Raw genomic sequence first — 15,122 nt, 5'->3', positions numbered from 1 at the left:
TTGATTTTGTTCACTATCAAATCATTTGCACCTTTACATTTTTATTATAACATGTAGTCACTAGCAGGGCTCTGTAGTAGTAAGTCATTGTTATTGACTGTAATGATCATTATTACGAGATCATTATTGTGAGATTCTAAGGTAAGCCATCATTATGATATTTTAAATCTGTATTGTGAGGCAGTATATTTATATTGGAACATAAGTCATGATAATGAGTAATTATTATGAAATACAAAGGCGTTATTATGAGATAATTCGTCATTACTATGATATTCTATGGATATATGGCGATAAATGCTGTGTCATTATTATGAGGTAAGCCATTATTGAAAGTCATTTTTATAAAATAATAAAACGTTATTGTGAGAAAATGAGACAATGTATGAATATAGAGATAAAAATTCGTTTTCAAGACAATTAATCACAAATATTAAAAAACCCGTACCTCATTATGACGTCCTATATACAATATAAGACTTTATTGGCCTTTCAGTGCGAGTCGACTCCCGTTGTTCGCTTGACAGTTTCGGCTCAAGGAATCGACTCGCTGGCGAACGACTCATCGCTGCTTCTCATCTCTCGGAAATCAGAAGCGAAGTGCTGCAACAGCTATCGATCTGAGAGCGGGACAGCGGGGATTTATCCGTCTGCATCCCTCCGTACAGCAGCTCATCCCTCCATCCCTCCATCCGTCAGCAGCCATGTCCATGGGGAGCGAATTCGGGAATCCTTTGAGGAAATTTAAACTTGTGTTTTTAGGGGAGCAGAGCGGTGAGTGCTGGCTTTTATTCCGCCCATGGACTCTGGGTGGGCTCCGGGCTTAGCCCCGACGTCTGAGGGGGTGGGGGATGGGGGGGCAGTGGGTTCATGTTAATGCAGACAGACCTCACCCTGGGTTATGGGCTGTATGGAAACACGGCTCCCAGTTGTGATTAGTCATGACAGCGCACCGTCACTACACCCACCCTGCGGGGCTCTGTCTGAGGATGGAGTGACTTCACCCACAGTGGGTGCGAATGGTCTGCGTGAGGGGACACTGTCATCGTGTTTGTGAAGGGAAATCAGAGTAAAATCAGTCTTGTAAATCTGCGCCAGTCTGAGTTGGTCAATGCAGGGTGTGGTAGAAGCTGAGGCATCCAGTGTGAGTGTATGTGTGTGTGCGTATGTTAGAGAGAGAGAGCAGGGACTGGGATGAATGAGCTATTTCCATGTCTTCTGTTGGGGACACACCCAGGCGCTAGGGTCTTTAACTTGGCAGACCCTCAACGAGTTACAGAGAGAGAGAACAAGGGGAGACTTAACGGACATTAGTGTTGGCTTTAGGTTTATTAGTCTTCATGTGATACTGTTAGCCCTGGGGTTGATATTTTTAGGTGCTATGTAATGTGTTTATTAGTCCCGGTGTGCTGTTACTAATCCTGGTGGGATGTGATGGGTTTATTATTTCAGATGTGATAGTATTAGTCCTGGTGTGATGTTATTATTCTTGATGTGATGTTATTAGTCCTGATGCAATTTTATTAGTCCTGGTGTGATGTTATTAGTCCTTATTAAGCTCTCGAACTTCTCTACTGTGTGTAATGTGAAAGATATAATCACACATGCGTAAGCACTTTGTGGTTTTGGCTGATATTTATCTCTTACACTTACAGAATTTAGCTTCTACACACTACACACCACACATATGGAAGGGAATGGGACACGTTTAAGCTACTGCGTACCATGCCCAATGCCAAGCATAGGCTAGAGGGCCTTTTAAAGCCTCCCAGAATTGGGCTGGAGAAATGGGATTGTATTCTCTGGAATGATGCAGATTTGATCCGGAAAGTCATCCATCATGAGTGCCTGATCTCTGTAATTCTCACGTGGCTACCATTAAATCCTCACAGCTATGTTCTAGACTATTCCAGAAGCGTAGTGGATTCTGGGCTTGCTCATGGGTCAGTCCCAGATGTTGGGAAAGCCTCTGGAATGCTGCTGTCCAGGGTCCTGAAGGGTATCAATGGTTGGATCCTGGGAGTTCTGCCACTGAATCAGTTTTAAAGTCTATATATACATCCTCTGGACTTTATTGCATCTCCATTAGAAGATCCTCCCATGCTTTAAAACTCTCAGCCTATCCCAGTCTATTGGGAGCCTGCTGGAGGAACAGGCCTGACCTGTAAGGCCTGAATCGAGCAGCTGCGTTGGGCGTGAGCGCTCTGAGGAAGAGTACAGCAGTGTAATTCTCAGAGAGCAAATGTCTCTGGCGTTCCACAGTCTTTAAGTGTCCTTAATCTGCTTTCTTGTGCTTTGTGCCAACAATATATGCTCGTCCCACCCCACTCTACTCCTTAGGGAAGGTTTTAGACCACACGTTGGAACATTTCTGTGAGCCTTTGATAGCATTCTGCCATGACAACATTAGCAAAGGAACTGTATGGAGCTCCATCACTGCAGAGAACAGTTCCACTACTCCACAGCCCAAAGTGGGGGCCTCGCAACAGGGCATGGTGAACCTAGACTGCAAAATAACCTATCCTCTTTAAAGTAACATTAAGTAGTATTTTTACAGCTTCAAAATCATTGTGATGCTCCACTGAGCTGTAACAGGGAGAATAGAGCTTCTGTCTTTGCCACTCCAGGCTCAGCTCTACAGAAACCGTGCTATGTAATTTTTGGAGGAGGGTAGGAAACCGCCCCAATTCCTCCCACTACTAGTTTTCAGGACAGTGCTGTACAAATGAGTTACAGTCTGCATTTATAGGTTTATAGAGTTACCTAGTGCTCTTTTAAATAGAGATTATACGTTTTTGATTTCCCTACCCTCTTCCATAATTTACAGTTTACTGAGCCTGGAGTAGCAACAACAGAAGCTCTATTCTCCTTGTTACAGCTCAGTGTAATTTACTCAATTAAAGTAAAATTACTACCTAGAGTTGATTACACTGTTAACACTGTTAAATGTCTTAATCAGGACAGTCTCATCATCTTATTGAAAGCCTCAGCAACAGTGCAGTGAGAACTGAATGTGGCTGAAGATAAACTGATGTAGATGAGTGAGATTAACTTAACTTAAGCTTTTCATGTGTGGTCTTTCAGTTGGAAAAACATCGTTGATAACACGGTTCATGTACGACAGCTTTGATAACACTTATCAGGTATGACAGCATTTGCTTTTCTTCAGTTCCTTGTAGATTTGGATTGTAAACATAACTTATTTCTGACCTCACTGTTTTTTTTCCCACTCATAGGCGACCATAGGGATCGACTTCTTATCCAAAACCATGTACCTGGAGGATCGAACGGTAAAAAAAATATTCAGACCTTGCTTCTAGTGTACACTGATTACTACAGCCTCCTTGTGTCTGCACTCACTGTCCATTCTCTCAGCTACACACACCATATGGGGCCACTGTGAACTTCTACAATTACAGACTGCAGTCCATCTCTTAATCCATCCCCTGTTCTTCAATAGTCAGGATTAACACAGGTACCATACCTGCTCTGTGAGGGTCCTGAGGGTTGAGGAACAGGGTGAAATTGGGATAAAAAAGAATGCAGAGCAACAGATGGACTAAAGTCTTTAATTGTAGAACTACAAATTGCTCCTGTACAGTCCATGTAGCTCAGAAAATGGACAAAAAGCTCCAAAAGTTACTTTATTTATTAAAGTTTCTGCATTTCTGAGCACAGACACAGTAGAAGGGACAGAGGCTCTGTTCTCCATTTTACAGCTTAATTTTTTCAAAGCTGTAATTTTAAATCAAAACTATTACTTAGCGTTGTTTTAAATTGTGACACACTTTTATTGAATTAAAACTAATTTAAAATCTAAAAACCTACCTGTCCCCTTTCAAACGAACAGTGGCATTACCATGGCAACAGCTAATCTACTGCATGTGTTTAATTCATGCCTGTCAAAATAGAAGTCCTGCGTCATATCGCTGAATATGTAAAGTCAAGCTGGAATGAAAATGGAGCGTGTTTATGGTGTTGGACAACTACTTTTAATCAATGATATCACAAAAATGTTAAGACCTGCTTTTCACCATCCAAATAAACCTGCCCACATCACTTCCCAGTAATATGCTGCACTAACATGTTCTGGTTTCTGTTTCATGTTTGACTTTAAAACAGACTATTTCTGAACCCATGGCCCACCGCTGTGATATATTAAGGACAGGTTTGCCATCCACCAATTAAGAACTGCTGGGTTACATATAGTTACTGCAGTAAAATGCCTAGATTCTATTAATATCAAAAAAAATTTAACCTACTGCACACAGTTTAAATACTCTACTTATCTATAATTCTAGTTCCTGTTTCCAGATTATATTAAGATTTCTGCAGACCTCAGTATATAGAGATATGTTTATAAAATATATTGATGCTGGCCCTAAGTATTTGGATTAGTTCATTTGTTCTATTCCTAGATTATTTTCACTGTGCTGCAGTGTGATCCTGACTCTTGGTGTTGATGTGGTGCACTATGTAAGAAGTAAGTGCTGTGTTGGTATTTGATTTTTTTTGTTCTCCTGCAGGTGAGATTACAGCTGTGGGACACAGCTGGACAGGAGCGGTTCAGGAGCCTCATTCCCAGCTACATTCGAGACTCCACTGTGGCTGTAGTGGTGTATGATATTACAAGTGAGCTACACACACACACACACACACACACACACACACAGAGAGACATCCCTATGCCCTAAACATGCTCTCCAGTCTGTTTGCGGGCTAAAACCTGATCTAATGTGTTTACAAAGTCCCGCTGTCTGTAAACGAGTAAAATAGCAAACTGTCTTGGACTAGCATGCTAGGCTTCCTCTCTCTCTCTGCTTACGACAGAGAAAAGGCAGCTGTCATTCTTTTAGGCAATGGAGAGAACTCTAAACATTCAAAAGCATGAACTGAGATGAAGATATTGTTCCATTCCTGCTCCATGAGTGGGTAATATTAACTTATTTTTGGTGTTTCAGACCACTTAAGAGAGAAATGTCTCCAAAATCAGGAGATGGCTAACTGCATTACAGACAGTGCTACAAAACTGAACAGTTCAAGTTACAAATGAGTTTCTCTGGTAATTCTGTGGTAATAAAAACTTACTGACAAGTTACACTTCAGCAATGTACAAACAACAGTAGTTTCTCCTCAAACATACCATTCTACCTTAAAAGACGCAGAGCTTCTGAACGTGAACAAACTGTGTTTCCCCACAATCGTAGCCGTCATCTTTAAGGAGAACACTTACACTCACATACTCACACCTGCAGACCGATTCACAGATTCACCCCATCACTCATACATTCACTTAACATCATGTGTGTTTGGACTGTGGGAGGAAAAGGGAGCACTCGGAGGAAACCCACACAGACACAGGGAAACATAAAACTACATTCCTCACAGATAGTGACCAAGACCCTGAGCACTGTGTCAGTGATGCTACCTGTGACCTGGCTACACGCCCATGGAGAATAGAAACAGTCCACTTTATTATGTGTGTTTTTGGTCTATGTCTAAATACACCAAACTGACTGTGGTGCCCTGACCAGGGTGTGTTCCCAGTGGTTCTGGGGGGGTCCTTTGGACTCACCGCAGCCCAGGTCAACATGAAGTAAATACGGTAGATATAAAGTTATCTGTGATATTCAATGGTACCTCACAGATATTAGAGATATATTTGATTTTAAAAGCTGAAGTGTTCCTTTGAATACAACAGCAGCTCATTACCTCAGCAGCATTGATTTCACCTCAGCTGTTGTGGTTTGAATGTGACCTATTTGTCTCAATCTTTCTACAGATATGAACTCCTTCCAGTTGACCTCTAAATGGATTGATGATGTCCGGACGGAGAGGGGGAGCGATGTCATCATCATGCTAGTGGGCAACAAAACAGACTTGGAGGAGAAGAGGTTTGTTGATTTTCAGTTTTTTTTTTTTATCATTTTATCATTTAATCCCTTCAGCGGGAGGCAGGACTGATTTGACCTTCTGGCCTTTTATTCACAGTCACAAACATAAATGAAAATGAAAATGCGAAGTTTTCTGCTCAGCAAACAAACAAGCCCCTCTTCAGTTACCTGTCTCTTCAACTCTTTTTAGCCTTTTATGCCCATTAGTGTGTACTGGCCCGGTGTTTCTGTCCTATGCCTGGATCAAAGCTATTGTGCATCCTGAAAAGCAAGAGGCTTTAGCTAGCCCCCTTCGTCTGGTCTATAGGGGCTTCAGCCACACATAGCCCTTCTCCATCAATGTGGAACCAAGTTTGGTTCCCATTCATAGATCTAATTTGCCCGTTACATGCTTTTCCATCAACATAGATTCCCAACATGGTTCCCAAAACAGAAAAGTATACTCCCAGCTGGAACCAAAGAACAGTGATTTCTTCAGCAGGAACCGTAACAGCGTCCATGGGCAAGTCGAGATAATGAAGCTCCAGAAAGAGCTCAGAGCCTGACATAAAGCATTATGTCTCAGTGTAGATTTGTGTGCTGGGCAATAGACCACAGAACCAGATGAGTCAGTGGATATTTTTCATTCTGAAATAAGAAAATGGAATCATGAAATTATTTGTTATAAGAAAACTTGGAATTATAGAACAAAAAAATGTCGAGTCTGTGTATTTTCTGGGGTTGTGAGAAAGTAGAGGATATTAATAATGAGAACTGTAAAAACATGTTTGAATATTTCCATATTTAATTGTTAACTTTGAGCTTATTCTCAGTTAGGCTTCTCTCAGTTCCCCACTCCTGTCAAAACAGGACAGTTTTGGAACTGAAAGCAAGACTGAGTGAAGCATAACTGAGACAAAAATCAATGAAAAGCACAAATATAGAAAAAAGGAAAAAAAAAAGCAAAACCTATTAAATGTGTAAATACTCGGTTGAAAACTTGTTTAAAAGTTCTCTATATTAATAATAGCCTTCTACCTTTCAAACTTTAATTTCTCGGTTATGGATTCTGCTGTTTGGTTCTCAAAATGTTTGGCCCTGTTTTGACACCATAAGAGGGTGCAGCTTTGCTGGATAGCTCAAATAATCTGGAAGAAACCTGGTCCAAGAACCAGGTGGAAATGGGCACAGTAATAGCAGACTGAATCGATGGAAAAATACAAAAATGCAGTGTTTTGTGAATGTAATTGATCAAGGTAATTTTGTGGAGCTTGTTTTTTTCCCACTGGAGCTACAACGCTAATTCAGTCTGGACATTGTCCTTTTATTCTGTGTTTATAGATAACAGTGTGTAATACAGTGTCATAAACCACACGATAAACTATTTTAGAGCTTATTGAGCAACACTGCACTGCTTGGTGCCAGTGAATGAGGACATAAGCCTTCAGTAAGCACTAAACCAATCTGTGAGGCTTATGCTTCCATTAATTATTTGCTACATTAGACTTTAGCTCCAGTGCAAAACTGATGGTCTCACAGGATTAGGGTTCCAGGTGGAACTGTTTAGTTTATTTTTGGATATATTAAGTGTTAAATATTTCATGACGTGCATTAACAGGCAGATCACCATTGAAGAAGGAGAGCAGAGAGCCAAAGAGCTGAATGTGATGTTCATAGAAACAAGCGCTAAAACCGGCAGCAATGTGAAACAGGTGAGTCAACTCTAACCTTCCCCAACTTTAGGCACAGACTCAGCCTGAGCCTTCCTAACTCTCACCACAGTCTCAGCCCTAACACTCACCACAGACTCAGCCCAAACCTTCCCAACTCTCACCACAGATTCAGCCCTAACACTCACCACAGACTCAGCCCACACCTTCCCAATTCTCACCACAGACTCAGCCCTAACACTCACCACAGACTCAGCCCAAACCTTCCCAACTCTCACCACAGATTCAGCTCAAACCTTTCCAACTCTCAGCACAGACTCAGCCCTAACACTCACCACAGACTCAGCCCAGCACTCACCACAGACTCAGCCCAAACCTTCCCAACTCTCACCACAGACTCAGCCCTAACACTCACCACAGACTCAGCCCAAACCTTCCTAACTCTCACCACAGATTCAGCCCTAACACTCACCACAGACTCAGCCCAAACCTTCCCAACTCTCACCACAGATTCAGCTCAAACCTTTCCAACTCTCAGCACAAACTCAGCCCTAACACTCACCACAGACTCAGCCCTAACACTCACCACAGACTCAGCCCAAACCTTCCCAACTCTCACCACAGACTCAGCCCTAACCTTCCCAACTCTCAGCAAAGACTCAGCCCAAATCTTCACCACAGACTCAGCCCAAACTTTCCCAGCTCTCAGCACAGACTCAACCAAAACCACACCTTCTCCTTACAGATCTAAACATGTGCTACTGAGATTTGATGAGATTTGATTTAGCTGAAGTAGTCTAGCCTAGCCTGCAGTGCTTTGTCCACTTTCTCTATTTAAATCTCTGTGTTTTTTCAGCTGTTCCGGCGAGTAGCCGCTGCTCTGCCAGGGATGGAGAGTCTGGACGAGACTAACAAAGATGGCAGTATCCTTTTTTTCCATCATATATATTGGGCTCTCATGACAACTGCACTAAACCTTATTAACACCTATAAAGGCTTATACCAAAGTAGTTTACGAGACACACTGGCTGTTATTCATCAAAGCAGCATATGTTCAAATCTGATCATAAAAAGAATGACATTTTGATTCCTATCCACTGCAATAAAACACTGTTTACATCAGGAACAACATCATATGCCTCCATCACTTCATTCTACCGCCTTCAACCAATCAGCATGCTGTTTACACTCTTTATTTTCTCCACTCACCACTCCAATACTGTGCCTACAAGCACAGCTATTGGCTTGCAAGCTTTAGAATGCATATTTTGATTGGCTAACTTATCATCTGCATTAATTAGAGCATGCTTCATGCAAATCATATGCAAATGTATGTGGAGCTTGAGTTCAAGCACTGAAGCTGATTTATCAACAGTGCTCACATCTCTGTTTGTTTCCACGTCGTGTGAAAGATTCCTGAATCAGAGCCTTTAGATCTTTTTTGGTCAGTAAGGGCCAGTGTGTATCATGATGTGTGTGAATATATTGTGATTTTTTGTGTTGTTTTAATGTCCCTCAGTATAGTCAGTAAAGGAAGCGCTAGATTTCTTTAACCATGAACCTTGCAGTGATTGATATAAAGCTGGATAAACCACAGGAGCCCCCGGCCACTGAGAGCAGCTGCTCCTGTTAGTACAGCGCCCCCTAATGGACACCTTCATTTACACAACCTGCTTGTTCTGTTGCTTCCCATGGGTCAGCATCTAATTGAATGTAATGGTCGGACATAGGCTTTTCACATCAGAGTGAGTGGGTCATTATTGAATCTCTCAGATGTAAAATAAATCACAGCCTCATTGTCAAGACAAGAAATATAACACCAAGTATATAACACAAGACATGCTGTTGAAGTTATGTAGGGGATATGATCATGTTATGTTTTGTATTTTTGTACACAGTCCAGTGCGTAAGGCTGCTGATGATGCCTTCACTGATACGAGGAGTGAATGGAAGAGGCAGCAGCTGTAGCAGCAGGGGATATGGTCATTAGTCTTTTTTTATATTTCATGCATGTCAGCCCACTCGAGTCTTCTGGTCTCAACACATTATTCGTAATTTTAAAAAAAGGCCTTGGAGTTAATGGGGAAAGGCAGGAATGACCAGTGTGGCCTTGTAGGAGTCGACCTGTGCAGATGAAGCTGAGACAGTGTGGTACACTGATGAAAAACATGGGTGATTTAAATGTGCACATAAGTATCATATACATATACATCACACGTGACATTGACATAGTTGTATCTCTCAGTTTACTTATTGCTTTTAACAGTAACTATGTTGACATGCTGATTTAGTGTGTTATTTTATACATACTGTGTTTTAAAAGTGATTTATCGACATAATCTCACGCCCCTCTGTCCCCGCCAGTCAGGTTCACCTGTTTTGGTTCAGGTTAATAAACTGAGCCTGGAGTGCACCGTCCAGGGTCACTTTGTAAGGTACGAGGAGAGAATAGCAGTCCCCATATGCTGTTAAATATGAGGTCTGCTGTGCTGTACTGTACTGTATATAGTATTTATATAGTCATTAACATCCGTTGAATAAGAATAGCCTGTGCGAATAACTTCAATATGATAAGGGCTTCACTCTTTTCTTTTTGTGTGCTCTTTCTCACACACCTGAGGCCTAGTAGATTATCTGGGCAAACAGACAGAATAGACACGTCCATTGAAGTATGGAGGATGATTATTAATCATATAGCTATTAATATGGTTTTGATTTCTTGAAATTTTTGGGCTTAAAAATGCATCATAACTGTTTTTTAAACGGTTTAAAATGGTGATCAGCAGCAGCTTACTGTTATGTTAGTCGTTAAATGAAAAAGTGAGGTCAGGGTTGGAGTGAGGAGGAATAATTGGAGTTCTCACTCAGATCTAAGCTGAAGACGACATGCATTGTTGACATTCTCCATTATTCCTATTGGTTTGAGCCATTAGTATGTGCAGTTTCTTTCTCTATCTGTTGTTGTCCATATCAAGTGTGGTGTGGTCCCTTGTCCTCTCATTTGTGTGTAGAGACCAAATAGGAAATGATTGAAGTTCCCCACATATTGATTTATTGATTGATTGATTGAGCTTTTCTAGACCCCCCCCCCCCCCCCCCCCCAAGACTCTTTACATTCTTTGGGACAGTAGGGAGTCGCCCAGAACTGCCAACAATCAACCAGCTTTATCCTCCTGGATGATGTGATGGCAGTCAGTACACTCTCCATACATCAGGGAGACAGGAGACTAAAGGGGATGATTAAACCAGTTAATTTGAAGGTGACGATTGGGAGGCCAGAAGTGGGCATAGACACACATATGGACATTGTTCTTGTCTTCTATCCTGTGCGGAGGAGGAAAGAAGGAGAGAAGCTGAGAGAGAATGTACAGAAACATGGTGAAAGGTCTACTCTATATGATTCAGGTTGTTGCACCTCTATGTTAAAGGAATGTGAATTGTTTACTTCACAGTAAGAGTAGTAGTATATTTAATTATTTAATATTTCATAACGTCTTATATATATATATATAATTTTTCTGTTTACTTGAATGCACTGACACCACTGTGTATATACAATGTTCATTCATTTTGGTTGGTTTTTAGACCTTGTTCAGGGGCCATTAGGTTTGAAACAGAGCAGGAAAACCCTGACCCTAGTTTTGATAGTAATCAGGAGTGAATGTGATTGAAACACTGGAATCCAAACCTCAATTCCAAAAACACTGGGACAGGAGGTAAAATGTAAATGAACACAGGCACATTTGTGAATAGTCCAACAGCTGACGTGCAGCGTGTGGATGCAGGTATTTTAGGTATTTTAACTCTGCAGAAATCTCTTAGTCTTTAGTCCCTAAAAGGTTAAAGGAGTAGAAGGTGACTTTATTTTTGTTGCCTGTAAAATATGGATATCACAATTAAAAATAGTTATTTTAGCACTAGCATCTGCACAAGATGTTGTGGATCACCTGTTCAGCCACTGGAGGTCACTTTAACTAATGCAGTAGTGCATTTGTTGAAATTCTGGATGTTCAATGCCCTCTGGTGGCTAGGTACGTGAACTACAATAACAGACAGTCACTCTGGTGAAATCGCTTAGTACACCTTTAAATTTATGAAATCTGCTGAATCACAGTTAAACCTGCTCCTCTCTCATCTTTTGAAAATTTGTAACAGATGCATGTGCATATGAAGATCAAATGTTGTGTCTGATATGTTTTGATTTGCATTTCACGTACTGTCCCATGGGTTTCGGATATGGGGTTTGTACTTGTTAATGTCACGGCAGCTGAATGAACCTTTAAGAAGCCCCTGAAGAAGATGGTAATCGAGGTTTTAGACTTGTCTCATAAGTATGTCACAGTCTCATATTTAACCTGTACTGTCAAGTCTTCTGCTTTATTTCCTTCTGCGTTTGTGACACTAGTGTGCCTTCTGTTACTCTAACACCAAAATGCAAAGCTCTCATTGTGCGACTGTGATTGAGAACAGGATTGTTGCGAGTGGTGGTCAGTTTCTGAAATGCTCTGGACATTGGTGGGGTGTCAAAATTCCTTTAAATACACAGACCCTTCGTCCAATCTGTCCAAGGCTGAGAAGCGTAGCAGGTCACTGTGAGATAAGCCCGAGTTGTCAGAGTGATCAGAGACCACGTGGTGCCGCAGGACATGCTGGGATTGTGGTCATGGCCTTGAGCAGAGCAGTGCAGTTGGCTCTATTCATTCTGTATAGACATTTATGAGCATGATGACATCTGTCTGAAAAGATCAATAAACTCTGTGTTAATCACACACCTTCTCACGGCTCACTGGTTTGTTTCAGGTTTTGTTCTCTCTGATATTCTGTTTTTTACAGGACACTGCCCCGCCCAGGAGCCGAGGGCTTACATCTGTTAGTAGGGAATAATTTGCAGTTTGAATGTATGTTTGCTTATGAATGCAATTTATGAAATAACTGGAACACCAAAGTCCTCACAGACAGTCACTCAGAGTGGGGCTCGCACCCACAATCCCAGGACCCTAGTGCCACTGTGCCACCCATGATGTTACATGACACAGTTAATTGCTTCAAACAAAAATAAAACCAGTCTACTCCTCAAAGGAGCATAATTAAGCATCCGTCCAGGCATTGAACCAAATGGAGGACAGGGAGCTGGAAAACTGGATTTTCCTGCCTAAATGTGAACATCACCACCCTAACTGCTCCACAGACCAGTGCTTTACCCCCCACTGGCCTACAAGTATTACTGGGCATGGAGACCCTAGGCTCAGCCTGACTCAGAGTCATGTGTGATGTGAAATTATGGTGTGGATAGGAACCATGGTCATGGCCTACAACACAGATACGACGATATTATATTCTTTCTGCCAACTCAACACTGAAAGCAGCAAAGTCTTCAATTAGAGTCACAGAGCACCAGGTGGGCGAAAGAGAAAGAGCCAAAGTCTCTTGCAGGCCAACTGCGGACTTTCCAGAGTGGTAAGTATCAATGATCTCATGTGAATCCACTCAAACATACGTGACTTTGACCTGAAAATGGCGTGATTAAAAAACAACACTCTAGGGATTATTACTCAGGGGATTTAGGTCTATGACTTTCTAGCTGAATCTTCCCAAGCACTTCCTCCATCACAGAGTCCCCAAAGACCTGCAGCTGTGTCCTTGGGGGGGGGGGGGGGGGGATTTGAGATGCCTGAGAGTCAATAAGCACCAGAGATTCCTTTCAGTTACACACAGACAGGTGGGACACACAGCAGTCATCAAGGCAGAGATAAAAGACAGAGACTGAGAGAAAGTCTCTGTCTCATAACTTCTCACCTGCAGAAACAGTAAGTACATCTTCTTCACTGAAATTAACCTAAAACTATGTTTTATTGAAGATGGCCACTTTATTAGAAACTTTGCTCTTAATGCACAACATGTTCTAGCCATCCTCTGGCTCTTCTGTTTCTGTAGGATCAAGGGAGGTGTTTAAATGAAGTGTCCAGGAAGTGGACGTGCAAGGTAGGTCTCTGCTCCTTCTTTAAGGGATGGTTGGTATCTGAGGTATGGCAGGACAAAAATCCCTTCGAACAAGATGAAGAACCACCAAGGGACACCAAGCAGCAACTGGGGGACCCCTCCTTCTGTGGTCGACACTGGTGCTAAATAAAAAAAAAATAAAGATCAGTGTATAAACAGAGAGCAGTATGAATGACAAATGATAGATGTACAAAGACTGTTGTGAGCTCTATAATGTCTATAAAGTGAGCAGTTCTAGATGAGTTTAAACTGCAGCCATGGTGGTCAGTCAGTGGGTGTGAATGTGAGACACTCAGACACATACAGTTGGCTCTATAAGAGGTGAGCAAAAACCCCCAAATCTTGAGGCTTGCTCCAGGTGATTGTACTGGTCAGACAAGACAGGCAGTTGTTCAGACACAGAAACATACAGAGAGTGGTTTGTGTCCAGGTGATCAGACACTATAAGAATGATTAGAAAAGCGTAAGCGGAAAAGCAAATCCCAGGGAATATGTTGTTGCTCCTAGGCTGCTCTGTGAAGGCACAAGAGACATAACAGTGATTCTCCTAAAGTTCCTTCAGAAAAACAAACAATAAGGAGACATGAGAGAGGCAAACCTGAGCACAGTTGGTGACTACACCGAGATCTCCAATGAAACTCAAAAGGAGATGTGAGATTACTGAGGTCTTAATCTCAGGAGACACATTTGAGCAACATGAGGCTTACACTAAAGTCTCATTTGTCTTTCCATCTGATCTCCTTGTTGTCTAGGAGAGACTGCAACGATTTTAAGGTGATCTGCTTTGTGAATTTCCTTTCCTTTGGGAATGTCCTGATGCATATCACGTATGAAAAATGCCTTCACATTGGCATGCTGGGTACTGGCATGCTGTAATGTCAGATACTCTGATGTTCTTGTGTTCCATGCTTTAGTCTATCATGTCCAGAGTGGAGGATTTTGGAGACTCAGAGCTGCGTTCTCAGCTGAAAGCCAGTAGGACTGAAATTGCGATGGCCATCCATGACCCCTTCCCCCTTCTGTTTGGACTCTCTGACCACGACATCATCTCAGACCAGCTCCTCAGGGTGAGGTTATGTCGGGACTGGACTGTATTGGATGCAGTAGTGTGTATAGTATTGAACAGTGTCATTTAAAATTCAGTTTCTCACCTCCCACAACACGATCAATGCTTAATTAAATTCCTACCTAAAGTGGGGGTGAGTTCTAAATGCGTGCAGGGTCAAAGATAATTAAATTCACTCTGAAACCATTGCACTATGAAATACATGTGTGTGATATTAATGTATGTAAATGTTAATTTAATAATTATTTTATTTCTTGTGTTTAAAATTATACGATTTCTTATAGTATGTTAGCCTTAAGGCCCCAGGGAACCCATTTTGAAATTTTGTAGGATTTATTTATTTATTATTATTTTGTATAATTCTAAACTAGGGTGTTATGTGAAACGTTCAGCAAAATTTAAATAATAATAGATCTTTCCTGAAATGAATCTCTGAGAATGGTGTGAGCGTGGTCCAATTCAAATTATCGCGTGTAACTCTCAGCTCTCTATCACTGGAGAACAGGATGCTTA

The 15,122-nt window shown here is 41.6% G+C and overlaps 1 protein-coding gene across 1 annotated transcript; it reads left to right on the top strand.

The window, feature by feature from the left end:
* Positions 1 to 582: 582 nt before the first annotated feature.
* On the top strand, positions 583 to 12,306 carry rab6bb (RAB6B, member RAS oncogene family b). Its single transcript, XM_066662112.1, has 8 exons — positions 583 to 774; positions 3,085 to 3,143; positions 3,237 to 3,290; positions 4,527 to 4,632; positions 5,783 to 5,894; positions 7,492 to 7,585; positions 8,400 to 8,466; positions 9,112 to 12,306. Exons 1-8 carry the CDS (start codon positions 705 to 707, stop codon positions 9,174 to 9,176), a joined length of 627 nt encoding a protein of 208 aa, XP_066518209.1. The 5' UTR covers positions 583 to 704; the 3' UTR covers positions 9,177 to 12,306.
* The last annotated feature ends 2,816 nt before the right edge of the window (positions 12,307 to 15,122 follow it).

This window comes from Hoplias malabaricus, chromosome 1, assembly GCF_029633855.1.
Source record: "Hoplias malabaricus isolate fHopMal1 chromosome 1, fHopMal1.hap1, whole genome shotgun sequence".
Lineage (NCBI taxonomy): Eukaryota > Metazoa > Chordata > Actinopteri > Characiformes > Erythrinidae > Hoplias > Hoplias malabaricus.
This window is presented reverse-complemented; position numbering and strand designations above follow the sequence as displayed.

Coding starts and splice junctions, on each gene's coding strand:
- rab6bb (XM_066662112.1), top strand. CDS start 705: ATGTCCATGGGGAGCGAATTCGGGAATCCTTTGAGGAAATTTAAACTT. Junction 3,291..4,526: donor TGTACCTGGAGGATCGAACG/GTAAAAAAAATA, acceptor GTTCTCCTGCAG/GTGAGATTACAGCTGTGGGA. Junction 5,895..7,491: donor ACAGACTTGGAGGAGAAGAG/GTTTGTTGATTT, acceptor GTGCATTAACAG/GCAGATCACCATTGAAGAAG.